General features: G+C 42.6%; 1 protein-coding gene across 1 annotated transcript in view; it reads right to left on the bottom strand.

Annotated features, from left to right (window-relative positions):
* The window catches only part of AGBL3 (AGBL carboxypeptidase 3), a 52878-nt gene that overhangs the window by 13050 nt on the left and 21467 nt on the right, over nt 1-18361 (bottom strand). Inside the window, exons 9-15 of the mRNA XM_071221703.1 lie at nt 17915-18041; nt 16881-16981; nt 16543-16655; nt 15718-15784; nt 7550-7636; nt 2250-2307; nt 1528-1599 (exon numbers count right to left, since the gene is read on the bottom strand). Coding sequence (XP_071077804.1) covers nt 1528-1599; nt 2250-2307; nt 7550-7636; nt 15718-15784; nt 16543-16655; nt 16881-16981; nt 17915-18041 — 625 coding nt within the window. The remainder of the gene's footprint in view (nt 1-1527; nt 1600-2249; nt 2308-7549; nt 7637-15717; nt 15785-16542; nt 16656-16880; nt 16982-17914; nt 18042-18361) is intronic.

The following is an 18361-nucleotide window of genomic DNA, read 5'->3' as shown; positions in this document are numbered from 1 at the left end:
CAAAATACAAAATACAGGACGAACAGCATTTAGTGTAGAATTAGATGAACTTGAATTTGAATATGAGGGGCATCTATGTGAAGACGTACAGCAAGCAGATGGTTAAATATTAGTCTGAAGCTTTGAAAGAGGTCAGATATATGGATAGATATGCATGCATACATATTTATATTACACACGCATATGTATGTACATAGTACAACAGTATGGCATAATCACGATCAAGAGTTCATGAGATGCTGAATCTCAGAAGACTTAATTTAGCAGAAATGAATTTAAGAACCAGTACATTGAACCCAATACCAAACCCAAACCGAAGAAGTACAGAATAGAGGAGACATAACTTAGCAGCCACCCTACGAAAACAATGCTTTATAGTTTGGAGTATACGTAAATCCATCATGTCAATAGTTCAGACCAGGGGGGTCAAACTCATTCGCACCGGGGGCCACATCAGCCTCACGGCTGCCTTCAAAGGGCTAAAATAATTTTAGGACTGTGTAAATGTAACTACTCCTTAATTGTTCAGGAATTGAAATTACATTTGGCCCTTCGAAGGCAACCACACGAGGCTGATGTGGCCCCCGGAGAAAATGAGTTGACACCCCTGGTTTAGGACAATTTTCAAACAACAATGCAATCTTACACTGCATGAATGGAAATGTAGTATCTAGAAAGCAGCAAATGAGAAAGAAGGTTTATTTGCATACTCAGAGGATGACATTTACAATATTGTGTTCAGCTTCATTCAAGCTTGAATAGTGATGGAAGAGTACAGTAAGACGGTAGAGGGGGTTGAATCATGCCACATTAGGGACGGTGGAAGGAAAGTTTCAGGGAAATAAATCATAGCTTTAAAAAAATACTTACAATCTATCACGTGGAAGAGACATTACGTTTGTTCTCATTATTTCAAGGAGAATTAGGGAAAATGAGTCAGTCAGAAATGTTTGCCTTTGAGGTTCCTTTACTCTAGGTTTTATGTTATTAGATAGATGGGTGAAATTTAAAGAAACACATGTTTGTAACTCAACATGGAAGAACTTTTTCTCAGGGCTATCGCTCTCCAGCAATGGGATGAACTGTGTTGTAATTTGGTAAATTACTTGTTACCAAGTGCCGTCGATCAAAGGTTGGATGCGCCTGGGTCCTGTGATGGGTAGGAGATAAGAAGAGAGGACTCGCAGGGTTTCTCTCTGCTTTAAGACTCAGTGAGATGGGAATGAAAAAATTGGACACTAAGGTGAATGTTTTCTTTCTTTTTTTTTTTGACTGGCTAAAATTATAAGAGAGCCAATTGACATATAATGATATCTACTGGCTTCCTCTCTATATTTCTAGAGCTATAATTAAAAATAAAAATATGAGGTTTAAAATTTCTGGAAAGGGGAACTAATCCTTGTCTATCCGATTTGAAGATAATCTAGCTTCTTATACGCAGAACATGATCTTACACATATCAGTAAATGGCTCACGTACAGATGGTGAGTCACCACTCACTGCTGTCGACATTCCCATTTTACTCACCCACGCCTGGGTTAGGAAGCGGTCTTCTCAGGTAATCAAATACACAATCATCTGAGGCGCTTGGCCCCGTATCTAGAAAAGACGGGAAAAGAGCATCATTAGTTGGGTGGCAACAATTCATTGACCCTTTTACATTTCACATTTTTATCTCTTTCTAAATAAACAAATGCCAACAGATAAGCATGTAAACAGTTGACATATTCAGTTTAGCTCAATTAAATCAATACAAACAGCTGTCGAGCCTTATGAATTTTTGTTGCATTTTTGCTATTTAGAGCAAAACTCTAAAAATGTTCATACCCTTTGACTCAGCAATTTTCTTTCTAAGAATCTATTATAAATAAATAAGAATGTATACAAATGGGGAGTTATAAAGTCTTCATTGTAGTTTATGATAGAGAAATGTGAACAGTGGTTACCAATGGGGACGGCTAAATTAAGGTTTACTAAAAAGTACCATTTATTAACAAGTAAAGAAGTTGATAATATACTGCAATTTTAAATGAAAACATAAGTTGCAACACAACTTGAAACTAACTTGTCTCCCTTTATTAAAAGATGAGCCCCCAAGGGAAAGAAGTGGTATAGCGTACTTCCTAATATCCCCAAGCACCCGGCACAGTGGCGACCTCAAAGTTGTGGCACAAAAAGAGTGTTTCTGAGTAAATGAATTATTCATAAATAAATGAATTATTTATGAGGAGGCACAACCGGAACATTACCTTTCACATCGGAATTTGAGTCTTTGTGTCTTTGCATGAAATGTTCTTTATCACAATCCTAATGGGACACAGAACCAGAAGGAAAACAATTCTGTGACAAGCATGAAAATGGATATTTCCTATACGATAAACAGAAGAGCTATTTTCAACATTGTTCCTTTTATACTCACAGGTTTAGAATGGATAAAATAATCTCTTAAATCAGAACCTCCTAATACCTTTTACAACACCACTTTTCTCCTATAGCAATGAGTGGAACAAAATATTGGTATCAGCCCTGGCTGGGGTAGTTCAGTGGATGGAGTGTGGGCCTGCAAACCAAAGGGTCACTGGTTCGATTCCCAGTCTAGGTCACATGTCCGGGTTGCGGGCCAGGTCCCCAGTGTGGGGGCGGTGCTCGAGAGGAAACTACACATTAATGTTTCTCTCCCTCTCTCCTTACCTTCCCTTCTCTCTAAAAATACATAAAATCTTTTAAAAAATAGTTTTAAAAAAGAAAAAATATTCATATCATCTTTTGGCATTCAAGGGAGTTTTAAAATTTTTCACTGCATATAGAACCTATTTATGACGAGAGACAAAAATATAGTTTATAATCTCACTTATTAGAATGAGAAAAGTAAAGATATAGGAAGGTAAGATTGTGCGATGGGTAAAAATATATAAAATTGTATGAAAACGTGTAAGCACTTATAAAACTATGCTTACACAGAAAAGATGAAAAATATTTTCCTGTAGCTTGCAAGGATTCCAGTCAGGAAGAACAGACACAGCATTGCTTTCTGTCCTCACAGTAGCTGTCAGTATGACCCAGATGGACTGAAAGACACAAAACGCTGTAGGATTGTGACAGCTAATGCTGAGTGATCTACAGGTCATTGTGGCTACGAACGCATTCTAAATGTGTTCAAACTTCTGGCTCTGCATCTGTGGTATGTGGCCATTATAAAGAATTTTCTAAGAGGGTCTGGAAAAGGGAAATAGAATTGAAACATTTTTTGCCAAGATGGAGTACCTCTCAACTTACGATAAAAAGTGGAACATGAAATAGAGTTAAAAGCTAAAATGAAATCCATTTGTAGGTAAAATTGATTGGTAACAAGAAAAATTTGACAGAATCGGTATGAAATGAAAGAAAATGTGAAAATGAAAGATTATTGAAGGGAGAAAGGGAAATATTCTAGAACAAATTACATAAAGTTAAACATACAATCTTATAAAATCAATAGGATTTGGAGAGATGGAGGTAAAATTAGGCTGAAAAAATGGTCGATGAGACTTGGTCTGATGAACTCTTAATTTAAGTCGGTCATCCTTCGCCCTCTTCCCTCAGTGGAAATGATGCTGTGAACCATCATAAACTGTTTATTACATTTATTCCATAGAAACCACTGGGCCAATGACCTTATGAATGTGATCTGTGAATTTTAACCACAGTAATCTGTAACTGTTTTTGCTGAAAGTCTTTAAAATTAATTATTGAGTGTGTCCTGGCAGGAAATGAACTAAAAAAAATTTTAGATAACTTACTACTATTATTTTGGGATATATTGATGTTTTACAGGCAAACCATTAAAATAATAGTTCAAGAGCAGGAATTTGAACTGTCCTCAGATGTTCGCCGCGGTTAAGGTGACATTGTTCACTCTTTTTGCCAAAGATTATTAGAAAATAAATTTCAGGATCAATGACTAAGACACTTCCTATTAGTTTATGGGCACATTTAGAATATATGCAACACTCTGAAATGACCAGATGACAAGGTTGTTTTCATCTGGGGACTCCAACATTATAGGTAGATTATGATTTCATAACAATTTTTAAATCTTCAATCAAGATAGATGAAAATGTATAGATATTTAATATAAAGGAATTTATTACATTTTACATGAAAGATAGCTTGGGTAGGCGAGGAAAATCACTATGGGGATATGTTTATGAGAACTCAATAAACGTGGGTTTCACAATATCTACGTACCTGATTCGGGTTCTGTAAATGACAACATATTTAGATCAGTCAGAGAGTTTGTTTGCAAAACGATTTATTTATAACCTTGGCCCGCCCCCAAGCACACTCACATTGCATAGTTTACAAGCAGAAGCTCAGACATCAGTGTCAGAATATACAACATTACCGCAACAGCGCGCTTCAAAGACTAGCATTAAAAATTGAGGAGAGATGCTAATGTAGAAGAGCCCCCACACAAAGGAGCGCGCGCATCCTGGTAAAATCCTCCTAAGCTCTGGATTGAATCAATGTCAACTTCACGGTGCAGGCAGAGCACGCACGGTGACAGACCGAGATGCTGCTATTGCGGGAGGGGAAGTGAAGGATGCAGGGGACCTCCTACTCATACCTTTTCCATAAGTCCTGTGGCTCTGCAATTATTTCAAAATAAAGAGTGAAAATAAAAGGACTTAAAAAGGAAGAGAGGAAAAATAATTCCAAAAGTCTTTGGGAAATTAGATTGTGTTCATTGAACCCACACTTGGCAGATGACGGTGTATTCTGTGCTCGGGATGTGCTGAGTGAACTTGTCACTGCTGACTTTAAATTTCTTGCTGGTGCTCCATCACAGAAACAGGAAATGTTTGCAAAACGATTTCTAGTATCTTTGTTGTTTGAATATTTGAGTAGAAATCTTCTCATCTTCTGAGTCTGGTACTAAGGTCTTCTCCAACTTCTGGGTTTTCTGAAGGTAACAGACGCTGAAGGATGGATTGACTGGACCCAGTCACCTAGGGACATCGCTTTATAATTGTTCCCCTGTGTTTGTCAGGCTTATTTCCTAACTCGACAGTTCTGTTGAACTCTGGGTACTGACTTCCGCCCGCTCCATCTTTTATCCCTCCGGGCTGGTTGCTCACTTGTGTGTTTCTTTGGTGACTGGCTGGGCCTTTTTAGAGAACTGCTTATCTTCCTGCAGTGTTAGGCTTCTGATTTCGCTCCTGGCGGGTGCAGACCTGGGTACGCCCACATTCGCTCTGGGGTGGCAGTGGTTTTGGCAGGGTGGCCTTTGTCTCTTTCCCTGAGCACAGCCAGCTATGAAGTTCCACGAATTTCTGGCTGATAGCTTTACTGTTTTCAACAACGCCCTAGGGAATATATTGTCCCACAGAGCAATCCAATCAAACGTGTGCTCCTTTGAAAGCATAGTTCCTGAGGTCAGTGTTAGAGATTTGTTCTGATCTCAGGAGGGCTCGCTCCTCCCAGCTGTCTTTTCCCCAGTTCTCTCTGGCAAACCAGACAGCCTACAGTTTAGCCTATATTTCCAGTGAATCTACCAATCTCCTCCCACCCTTTCACCATACTTCCACTGATTTTGAGAATGCCCTTGAGTTTCTGCAGGATCTGTTGCAAATTAAGTCACTTCTTTGGGGAAGAGATTAGGAGCTACGTATGTTATCTGGTTTGCCCTCAAGGCAAAATTTCTGACCCGGTGTCTCTGGAGCTGGGGGCGGGGACAATGGCATTCTCTCAGGGATCCCCACTGTGGAGCCGAGCTGTCAGTGGGAAGACCACAGTCGTCTTTGGCTTTTTCAGTTTGCCTCTCCCAGTGTGGGACCACCACTAGACAAGCCAAGACAAGGGCGATTAGGGCCAAAAGTATTTTCAGTGATGTAGCACCCAAGGTAGAGTCTCCTTCTCATGAATGGGGTCTGGGTGGAAGGAGGGACCCCTGTTTCTGGGCTGCACTCACCCAGAATGCAGCTTCAGCAACAGGTAGCTGGAAGCTCGACAACCTCTCCGGGAAGGCAGCCCTCTGACTGGTGTCTGCGGGAGAGGAGGCCCTGCCGGGCTGTACTAGTCTGAACCGGGAGGGTGAAGGAGGGGGGGACAGGTGATTCAAACACCACAGGCTTTCACTGGGCTGTTCTTTTTCTTTCCTTCTTCTTTTTTTTAGTTTTTACCAAGTTGTAGATTTTAATGAATAGATGGTTTTGGGTTTTTTTTTTTTTTCCCATTTGTTGGCTTTCCTTAGGACCATTTCCAGATTTTTTTTGTTAGTTTAATTTTAGAAATCCATACCCAGTCACTTCTGCCAAATTAACCCTAAGGTCATATGCCAGCGTGTGATGTTCTGTGTGCTGGGGAAAGGGACGCTGGGGTGACAGACGGGCAGGGTGGAAGGCTTGGTGTGAAAAGCCCCGTGTGTGTAAATCCCCCAGGGTTGAGTGTGTTTTCCCTATCGTGCAGGCTTGATTTTTGTCTCTGGCCCAACCTCACAGCAGCTGGTGTATAACGCACTTTGTAAACCCTCCCTTAAACTTTTTTTTTGGCGTGGCAAAATACACGAGACATAAAATTACCATCTTCACCATTTTAAAGCGCACAGTTCAGTGTCTGTAAGAACATTGCCAGCGCTGTGCAAACGTCACCACCATCCTTATCAGGACCCAGTCACCTTCTCCAACTCCGTCCCCAGTAACTACTACCTCCCCGGGCCTGCCGTGACCCTGACCAGCATCCAACTTTTTCATGGATAAGCAGCCGAATGCATTAGAAAGAACATTCTTCTTTGTGTGTCTTCTTACCAATTTCACGAGTCACATGCTTATATTCAAACATCACAGGCGTAAGCAGTAGAAAGCCCAGTGCCCCCACAGCCTAGGGATAACTAATGGTAACTGCGCTGTGTAGTCCTCCAAACATGGACAGTATACCAACTATAAAGTTGTGTTTTTCAGAGCTGCAAACAAAGGAGACTTCTTCACGGGGGCTGCAAAGCACCACAGCACTCAGCAGACGACCCAGAGAAACCGGGAATGCCCGCCGCATTCTTGCATTCTTTCGCTTTCACTGCTCTTTCTCAGAATCAAGTCCGGTTTCCTGCCTTGTAACCTTGTGGGAGAAGTCTTGACACCTCATTGTTTAAATTGTTTTGTTTTGTTTTGTTTTTGTAAAATAATTTTCACCAACTTTTGCTAGTGAATGGATCTGCAGGGCTCCCACTCTGCATGGTGGAAGCGATCTCCCTGCACTGTCTAGTTTAGACTCGTGTGTTCCCATTTAACTTTTCTTAGTTTAAATTTATTTCTTCTTGCTGTCCTGGATGAGGCTCTGTAAGATGCCTCAAGTCCTTTTCTGAGTAACGTGAGTACAAGTGAAATTTTGCACCGTAATAAGACCCACCTCTCGTCTGTCAAGGTCCTTTTGTGCTTTCAAAAACAGTAAAAATATGAGCAAAATTTTAACCATGAAATTTTCCTGAGGAAAAAAATTAAGAGGAAATAACTTGCTATTCTCTTGCAATCACTTTTTTCAGAATTTGCTAACAGCCGGACAAGTGAATATTTACCTCTTGGTGGTCTCTGGCATGGTGACAGCTTCCTGGGGTGGAATTTCTTTCCTTCCTTGTTTTCAGCTGTTTTCCATTGCTTTTTATCTAGGTTAAAGATTCATATTTAAAATCAACATTTAACCAACCCATCACGGGTGGCATATATGCAGACATGAAACTGTCCTGAGGCCTTCACTTGTAAGAAGATGAAGTATTTTTCCCAGCCTCCCACTAAGTACAACTAAAAACACTGGGTGTTATATACAAAATAAATGTAAGAGGCTCTAAAAAGGTGGAATAAAAGGCAAAATGGTGAGGGAGCTGGGGAGCAGAGGAGCAACATGACCTTGAGCAGTTTCTTGGGGTTTTTTGTTTGTTTATTTTTTGCCCCATATACCTGGCCTTAGAGCTAAGAGGGCCGGCAACCCAGAAATGCCAGGGAGTTAAGAAATACTGGCTGAAAACTCCCCACATTTGATAAAGGGCATGAATGTAAACATCCAAGAAACTCAATGAACTCCAGGTCAGATGCAATTAAAAACGCCACACCAATGCCATATAAATTTCAGCATTATTCGTGCTACTTCTGAGAAGAATGCCATTGGTATTCTAATGTGTAGTACATTGAATCTGTAGATTACTTTGAGTAGTATGATTATTTTAATGACGTTAATCAGGCAGAGAAGGACAAATATCACATGGTTTAACTTATATGCAGGGTCTAAAAGAACAAAACAAATGAGCAAACGAAACAAAACAAAAACAGACTCATAGAGACGGAGATCAAACCGGTGGTTGCCAGGAGGGGGTGTGGTGGTTTGGGAGGACAGGTGAAAAGGGGAAGGGGAAGGTAGTCAATAATAATGTGATGGGTTTGCGTGGTGACATTATAAGTTAAAATGTCACATCTCTCTTGTACACCTGACACTAATATTGTACATCGACTATATTTAAATTAAAAAAAATTTAGCAACCTATTTGCAATAAAAACCCCGCACCAAGACACATTATAATCCAACTTACAAAGTCAAAGATAAAAAGAGAATCCTGAAAGCAGCAAGAGGGAAGCGAATTATTACATGCCAGGGGTCCTCGATAAGATCACTAGCAGATTTCTCGTCAGCAACTTTGGAGGCCAGAAGACAGTGGGCCACTGTAGTCACAGTGCTTAAGGAAAAAACCCTGGCAGAACTGTCCTTCAAAACTTAGGGAAATGAAGACATTCCAGATACACAAAGGCTGAGCACGCTCGTGACTGCTAGACCTGCCTTGTGAGAAATGCTCCAGGAAGCCCTGCCAGGTGGAATGAAAGGGCACTAGACAGCGTGACTATGCATTGAGTGAAACTATTTCTTCAATGTGACCTTCTCTTTCTTTCCTTTTGATTCCAAGTGGTCTCACCCAGCACCCTGCCTCACCTGCCCCCTTCTCCCTTACACTCCACTGCCTTACTCACCCTAATCACTAAGCCCTGAGGACACTGAGGTTCTGGTTGGCATCAGATAATCTTAGGAACAAAGCCTCGGGTCTGTGGACCACAGAGACACTGTTTCCATCAAACTAGCGATAGCATCTAGGCCACAGTTGAGTTTCAGCTCCAGGCCCAGAAAGTCAGCAAAACCAGACAAAGAGGCGCCAGGGCTGATGTCAGGACCAGACATACCGCCTGTAGTGCAGCCCGATCCGTAGAGAACACAGGCCTGACCTCGACCCTAACCCCCTTGGTCACCGTGATTAACGACTTTTCCCCTGTATGTCCCGTCCCCTGGAAGCCACTGGGGAGCCAGGTCTTTGAGCGCCAGCTCACCTGTCTCCAGGTGCGGGCCACTTCCTGAAATAAACCCTTACTCTCTTCGCTGCAAGCTCCTCTTCCTGGCTTATTAGGCTTCGCGGGGAAATGCTCCCCTTTAGTCCAGTAACAACAGTAACGTGAAGGCGTGGGGAGAAACGGAGACCCCAACACACTGAATACACGGGCCATTATGAAAGCAGTGTAATTGTAACGACGGTTTCAAACTGCACTTTTGCTTCCTACACGATAAGGGACCACACATTTAAAGAAAAAAACTATTGATAGTGTAAAAGCTAGTATTACTGTAGTTTTGACTTGTAAGTCCCAATCTTGTTTTCTTCATAGGAGACTAATATATATATAAATTATTAGTTTATGGTTTTGGACACACAGTGTATAGAGATATAATTTTCGGATGTCAACAACTGAAAGGAGTGGGCTCGCAGCTGTACAGGAGCAGAGGTTTTGTGAGTCATTGAAGGTAAGCTGGGATACGTGAAAATTAGGGTTGCAGCTTTAGGGTGTCCAAGGCACTCCCCACAATGACGACAAGGAAAACGCCTTTAGAATACACACAAAAGGAAATGAGAAAGGAATTTAAACATTTCATTACAAAAATCGACTGAACATAAATGAAGACAGAATGCAGGATATGAACGACAAAATGCTGTCAGACATACGGAAAACAAATAGCGGAATGCGAGAAGTCAGCCATTCGTATCAGTAATTATTTTCATTGTGAACGGATTAAATTTTCCAGTCAAAAGATAGATATTGGCAGAATGGATAAAAAATACATGATCCAACTACATGCTGTCTTTGAAAGACTCAAAAGATCCAGAAACATGTGGAAAGGGAAAGGATGGGAAATATATTTTAAGCAAATAGTAACCAAAAGGGAGCACGGATGGCTATATTAATATCAGACAACATAAACTGTAAATTTAAAAATGTTACAAGAGACGAAGAAGGACATTGCATATTAATAAAAGATTCAATATAGCAAGAAGATAGAGCAATTACAAACATTTGCATATCTAATGACAGACCTTTAAAATATCTGAAGCAAAAATGGGCAGAAGGGAAGGGAGAGTGGAGCCTTCCGCTCCCGACGACGGGCAGAGCTGACAGGCAGAAGTGTAATGAGTATGGGTAATATAGAAATTGATGCCGGAAGGACGACGCTGCCCTAATAAAAACCTGAACTATGTGGCAGTCACTGGCTTTGTGATGAGCTGACAACAGGTGGTGCGGAAACTGTCCTAGGAAGCTAGAAAAATAGTGATGCGAGGTATGTAGAGGTGACACGTCTAGTAAACTGTCCCCTGTGACAGTGTGAAGGACAGAAATGTACCTAACAGACCTGGGTCAGTGGACATAGAAACTTTGAGGCAGAATGTTTGGTGTATAAATTGGTTGTTGCCTGCTGCATTTGATAAGTTGTTACAAGAAAGAAATTAGCTCAAAAAAAAAATATTGGGACAAAAGAATCGAATTGAGAGGGAAAACAGAGAGCCCCCAATTTTAGAATCTGAAGGCCGGCTTCCGTGAAACCTTAAGGCGAAGGTCGAATCAAAGTTGTTACTTTTACATTCGTGGTGGGCAATCGCTGAGATGGCTGTAATGACCCCCGTCCCCCAGCATTCTCGCCCTTCTGTGATCCTCTCCCTTTGAGGGTGGGCTCAGTCTAGTGTCTCCCTCCTAACACAGGCAAGAACGATGGGGTTCTGTTTCTGAGATCAGGCTGCCGCGAGGCCGCAGCTTCTACCTTATGTGCCTTCTCTTGTCCGTGTGCTCGCTCACTCAGAGGGAAGCCAGTCAGGTGTGGCCTACAGGGAAGCCCATGTGGCAAAGAACTGAGGGAGACTTTCAGCCAACAGCCAGCAAGGAACTGAAGCCCTCAGCCCAACAGCCTGTGAAGAACTGAATCTTGGCAACAACCATGTAAGTGAACTTGACAATGGATCCTTCCTCAGTCAGGCCTTCACGTGAGACCACCTTCACTGCAGCCTTTGGAGAGACCTTCAAAGTGCCCAGCTAAGCCACTCCTGGATTTCTGACTCACGAAGTGTGTGATAATAAATGTTTGTTGTTTCAAGTGCTAACGTTTGGGGTGATTTTTTACTCAGCAATAGAACATTAATACAACATCTGTCTAAGTCCGTTTGGCTGCTACAATAAAATACCAGACTAGGTGGGTTATAAACAACAGAAATGTATTTCTGACAGTTCTGGCGGCCGGAAGGTTGAGATCAGGGTGCCAGCATGGGCAGGTGGGAGTGTCTTTTGGGTCACAGGCTGCTTTTGCAACTTCAAGAAGTGGGGAGCGAGCTCTCTGGGGCCTGTTGTACAAGGCACTATTCCCACTCACGAAGGCTCTGCCTCTGTGACCTAATCCCTTCCCATGGGCCCCACCTTCTAGTACCATTATACTGGGCATTATAATTTCAACATATAAATGAGGAGGGGAAGAAATGTTCAGACCATGGCATCCTTTCCCCGTTCCCAGAAATTCCTGCCCTTCTTACATGCAAAATACACTCATTCCATCTCGACAACCCCAGAAGTCTTAACTCATGCCAGCACTGACTCCTAAAGTCCAACGTCTCATCTCAATGTCATCTAAGTCACACGCGGGTGAGACTCAAAGCATCAGTCACCCAGAGGTAAAGTCCCTCTCCAGCTGTGAACCTATGAACCAAACAAGTTATGTGCTTCCAAAACCCAGTGGTGGGATAGGCAGAGGACAGGCATTCCCACTCCAGAAGGAAGGGATAGGAAAGAAGGATAAGGTGACAGGTCCCAAGCAAGCTCAAAACCTAGGAAGGAAAAATTCAATGAGATCTTAAAGCTCAAGAATACTCCTCTCTCACTTCACGTTCTGGCGTGGGACCCACTGGGGTGGCAAAGTCACTCCTGCTGCTTGGCAGGGTGCCGCTCCTGCCTGGCTCTCTGTGGGTCCCTGCCCACACCAGAGCTCCTGGCTCCAGGTGGGTTACCTCCATGGCCACTCTTGGAGGCTGTCTGCCTATTAAAATGTAGGTGGTAGTGGCCCTGATAACCTTCTAGTTACCTTCAGGCCCTTAAAAAAATCTTGTTACAAAGAACAGTGCACATTCACACAAAATGGCTCTGTGGTATCCTGTGGGAGGAACTCCGTCCAGCAGAATTCTCCCATCCGCCATGGATGAGAAATAAGTCATCCCAGACACAATCTTGCTGTTCCGGTGGGAAAGGCGGTGGCGATTCCCTCTAATGGAGAACGCCCCGAGCCCTTCTTCCAAATGGCTTTTACTGGGAATGGTCTGTGTAGGTGTGTACATGCATAGCTCATCAATCAATGTCAAAAGGCTAGAGAGAACCAAGATGGCGGCGTAGGTAGACACACTGCGCCTCCTCACACAACCAGAACTGAGAGAATCGAACAGCAAGGGGGACCGACACCAAGAAAATAGAAAATGGCCATTCATCCAGACTGGTAGGAGGGGCGGAGACGGGCACCGGGGTGGAGAGGACTCGCGTGGCTGTGGCGGGACTGAGACTGGCGGAGTGTGGGACAAATGGCGCAGGCAGTCCGAGCACTAGCAGACCCTGCGGCCCCACATTTGCACAGATAAACCGAGAGGGCCGGACTCAGAGTGGCGGAGAGTGGGGCAGGCAGAGCAGCGGGTAGCACCCCACGGCACCAAATTCGCCCACAGATAAACCTGACGAACGGCGGGCAACGAAGGCGGGCAACGAAGCGGACCGTGCAACCCAGGGCTCCAGCTCCGGGAAATAAAGCCTCAAACCTCTGATTGAAAGCGCCCCTGGGGGTTGGGGCAGCAGCAGGAGAGACTCCCAGCCTCACAGAAGAGGTTGTTGGAGACCCACAGCGGCCTAGAGTGTGCACAGGCCCACTTACTCGGGAACCAGCACCAGAGGGGCCCAGTTTGATTGTGGGTAGCGGAGTGAAGGATTGAAATCCGGAGGAGAGTGAAGCGGGCGCCATTGCTCCCACTCGGCCCCTCCCCCTCGTACAGCATCACAGCGCAGCGACCAGCATTACCCCGCCCCGGTGAACACCTAAGGCTCCGCCCCTTAAAGTAACAGACACGCCAAGACCAAAAAAAAAAAAAAAAAAAAAATGGCCCAAATGACAGAACACTTCAAAGCTCCAGAAAAAATACAACTAAGTGAGGAAGAGATAGCCAACCTATCGGATGCACAGTTCAAAGCACTGGTTATCAATATGCTCACAGACTTGGTTGAATCTATTCGAAAAACAGATGAAAAAATGAAGCCTATGCTAAGAGAAACAAAGGAAAATGTACAGGGAACCAATAGTGATGAGAAGGAAACTGGGACTCAAATCAATGGTGTGGACCAGAAGGAAGAAACAAACATCCAAACAGAAAAGAATGAAGAAACAAGAACTTGGAAAAATGAGGAGAGGCTTAGGAACCTCCCGGACGCCTTGAAACGTTCCCACATCCGAATTATAGGGGTGCCAGAAGGAGAAGAGGAAGAACAAAAAATTGAAAACTTATTTGAACAAATAATGAAGGAGAACTTCCCTAATCTGGCAAAGGAAATAGACTTCCGGGAAGTCCAGGAAGCTCAGAGAGTCCCAAAGAAGCTGGACCCAAGGAGGAACACACCAAGGCACATCATAATTACATTACCCAAGATTAAACGCAAGGACCTACATCCAAGATTACTGTATCCAGCAAAGCTATCACTTAGAATGGAAGGGAAGATAAAGTGCTTCTCAGATAAGGTCAAGTTAAAGAAGCTCATCATCACCAAGCCCTTATTATATGAAATGTTAAAGGGAGTTACCTAAGAAAAAGAAGATCAAAAATTGGAACAGTAAAAATGACAGCAAACTCACAGTTATTAACGGCCACACATAAAACAAAAACGAGAGCAAACTAGGCAAACAACTAGAACATGAGGGTTGTCATTAAGGGAGTGGGAGGGGGAGAGAGGGGGAAAGGTACAGAGAATAAGTAGCATAGATGATAGGTGGACAATAGACAGGGGGAGGGTAAAAATAGTGTAGGAAATGTAGAAGCCAAAGAACTTATAAGTATGACCTATGGACATGAACTATAGCGGGGGAATGTGGGAGGGAGGGGGGTGGGCAGGATGGAGTGGAGTGGGGGGGGAAATGGGACAACTGTAATAGTATAATCAATAAATATATTAAAAAAAAAAGGCTATAGTCATACAAAAACAGGTATTATCTATAGATAACAAGTGAAGGAACACAGAGATTGGTAATAGGTCAGGGTCTGTTAGTCAGGCTGATGCCAGATGATCTTTAAGTTGTGTTTCGTGAGATAAGGCATTTAGTCCTCATGCCTTGAACTTAAACATCCGGTTTACATCGCCAGGGCCACACAAAACAAAGCAGAGCAAGCTTCAAAGGATACAACATACATTTCAGGCCTGCTTCCCACGGGAGCCCTCGGTGTTCCAGTCGAGGCATGTCTGCCACCTGCGTTTCACCTGGTTTTCCAGGGGGACTTACCAGCCCCTTTCAGGCATGCTCTCTCGGGGCTGCAGTCTCGGAAACCACACAGAGCGGACCCCAACAGTATCCTACTGCAAAACTCAAGTTTACCGACATCCTGCGCATGGTCCTTTCTGTATTCACTATAGCTCTCCTCTTTTTTTTCTGGCTTTTCACTGGAATCGCCCCTGAAATCCTTTCATGGCGATATCGCCGTTTTCTACCCTGCCCCTCAAAACTCTTCCACTCTACCCATTACCCGGTTCTAAAATCGCATCCACATTCCTTACAGCAGCACCCCACTCTCAGCACTGTCTGTCTTAGCCTGTCTTAGGCACCTCCCACTAGCATTACCCTGGGGCCAGGGGGTCAACATTCGTATTTGGTAGGAGCGCAGACAGTCAGCACACAGCACAACCTAAAGTCTCTACTCCTCCCCCGCACTTAGTATCATCTATCACGTCATATATTTTACTTACTCATCTTCATCTTTTACATCCCCGACTAGAACGTAAGTGACGAGAGGGAAGGATTTACTGCTCTATCCTAGAGTGTACCGCTGGAGCTCAATAGATAGCTGTTAAATAAATGAATGAATAAATACTGGACTAGCGCTCAGGCAACGTTATACTACCGACTCCCGTTATAAGTGGTGTGGCTCCTGAGAAATCACGTAATCTCTCCGGCTATTAACTGTTTTCATCTATAAAGTAAGAGTGTTAGGTAACCATAAGGTGAAAAAATTCTGTGATATAAAGATATGGGACATAATCCGAAAACCACAGTTACTGCTGGGCAATAATGATACGACCGTGAGCTTTTTCGCCTGACTGTTAGTGACATAAAACGAGTGCCTATGCAGCGCATCCACCCCGCGGGCAGAAATCGCCCCCGTACCTGAGGAGTCAGCTGGAGAAGGGAAGTCTGAGAGTCACTGGATTCCGAACAGTCGGAGCCTCGGCTGCTACAAAATACAACAAGATATTATTTCAGCTTACAGAATGTTTTGGTGCCATTTTAAAATTTCAGCTGTTACTTTTGCCTTCTTGCCTTCTTGGGGTGGCAGAAATAGTTCTAATTGTGAGAAGAATGTTTACAAACGTGGTGTGGGTAGATGTCTGGTGGTTCTGGGCATCTCAGGCTGTTAGGAGAATAACGGCTGAGATGGGAACGATGACTGGACCACAGCAAATACACACAAATCCATGAGTTCAAATGACACTCTCATCTGCACGTAAGCTTACGAGTCACCCCTGGAGGTTACAAGGGCACTAACTCAAAGTCTGAACATTTAGGAATAAAGGGGGAGAATCAAATATTTATTCTGCCTTTCCTACAGAAACTGTACTAAAATTAGTACCTTTTGTCTTCCAACAACATTCCCTTAGCTCTGGATTTGGCACTTACTGTTCACTTAGAGTATTTATGCGCCATCTTTATAAATGTGTCAGTTCTCTGTGGGCGATGACAGCATTGAAAACAATCTGAGTCTTCCACGTACAGTATACAGTAGGTGCTCATTTAATATTACTTGACTAAATGAATTAATAAAGTCTCGATGAGGTCTGGGCAAAGTAATGTGCATGGGAAAAATTTTCCTCTACCCATAGTCGGGATTCCAGTTGAGACTGACAATTATATCCCAGTAATAGGAAAAGCAGTAATACGAAAAACGGTGAAACAGCACACCACACATTACATTCCTTCCACCTCTGGACTTACCTAGACTCTAGATCCAACGCAGCTTCTTCCAGAGAAGTATCTGAATCATCAAGGGCTTTCTCCAAGTTCATGTGTTTTTGCATTTCTTCTAATTCTTTTAGGCACTGATAGTACTAGGGAAAATGCGATGATTATTAAAATAACTTTATTTTATAATTAAGTTAATTGAGTATTTATAGACACCTGGAACAATAGCTACTGGGACATCAACTACCAACCCCCCCCCCACCCCGAACACTGCTAGCACATTAAAAGGAGTAAACCGCCATAGGCCTGTAGGTGGGTCGTGTTGCCTGGTAGATGGGGGTCGAATGTGTTACCTAAGGGACTTCGCTCACCTTACTTCGGTCTGGATCACAATAGTCCAAGAGAGAATCACAAAAATGATATCCCATTGACTCCAAGTCTTTCGTGTTGAAATGAGTGCCTCGTTTATTACCTAAAACATGAATAAGTTAATTCACCCTTGAGGATGACTTAATTTTTCCTAAGTAGATCGGCCTAAGCTGTAAAACAGAGTATAGACAAAGCATCTGATGTGATTCCATATCCTGTCCTTTGGATTTTCTTCTCTGGGGCAGGTCATTTAACAGGTTATTGTTTTCCTTCATCCCTGCCCACCACCTGGACCAAAGGTCAGTCTATGCTGTAAGGCAGAAGAAAATTCAGTACAAAAGTTACGGGATACTTGGTTATCAGTTATAAACACCCTAACAATCACTTAAAGAAAAACTTGGGTAATGATGATAATGTTTTCATCATCATTAATAATATCAGTTTCAAGGTGCTTTAAAGACTAGCTAGAAATTATGCGTGGATTTCCCACTTTCCTTTGAGTTGATACATTTTCTAATAATTGACAATTGTCTTAATGTGGAGTATTCTAATGATATGCTAGATGTGATGACAATATTTCTTAAATGGAACTATAGAACACTTTTATTTTTAGTTCAAAGACCCAAGTACTTCCATTAAAATATAAATTGACCAAAAATGAAAACAAAACACCAGTCTATTTGCCTTGCGAAGAGTAAATCCACCAAAAACATTCCTATCCTGATATTTTAAGTATGAGCACTGCTTTTCTTGAAATCATTTGACTCATCTGTAGGAACCACTTCTAAAAAAAAGCAATTAAGAATTAATTCATGAAACCACCAATTACGTATTCTATCTACACGCTAAAACTTCCTATTCCTAAAAAAGGGAAATGAAGAGAGTTTGTTTATTCATCCTGTTAATAGAATTGATTAGACATCAGTATGTATTTCAGTGGGAAGATAGTGCTCACTATGGAACTATCTACACTATTATCTTACCTTAAAAGTGGTTTAAAGCTCTGAGAGCCGTGACTGAGAATGCTTGGTCTTACCCAGAGTGGATCCACAAAAAGTGGCCTCCATGGTAAAGCTGTTCCTGATCCCCATTTTCCACATCACCACCCTGCCTGTTCCCTGTTTGCTCTTCTGGATATTAAACTTGCAAGCTGAGAATGAAAACTGGAAAGAAACAAATGAACGAGACTCACTGTTTTTAGGATAACAATGTGTTGCTCAGGAAGTGGGGATGAAGATGGAAAAGCGGCTGTGCAAAGCCAGTAATTCTCTCTAAAACTTCGGAAGCTGCTTTTATTTTCTGACCAATGGAAATAGCTCATTTTAAAAATGATATATTTACATTCTGAGAACTACAGATTTAAAATCTAGCAATAAATTTTACTTTTTATCTACAAGTAACATACACATTCAAAACCAGTTGAATAATTCTTAGCCCTGTTGGGATAAGATTTTAAATGTCAAAAAAGATTCAACCTGTTTAG

This window comes from Desmodus rotundus, chromosome 6, assembly GCF_022682495.2.
Source record: "Desmodus rotundus isolate HL8 chromosome 6, HLdesRot8A.1, whole genome shotgun sequence".
In the NCBI taxonomy this organism is placed as follows: Eukaryota; Metazoa; Chordata; class Mammalia; order Chiroptera; family Phyllostomidae; genus Desmodus; species Desmodus rotundus.
The sequence above is the reverse complement of the archived record's forward strand: the minus strand, read 5'-3'. Positions and strand labels throughout refer to the sequence as shown.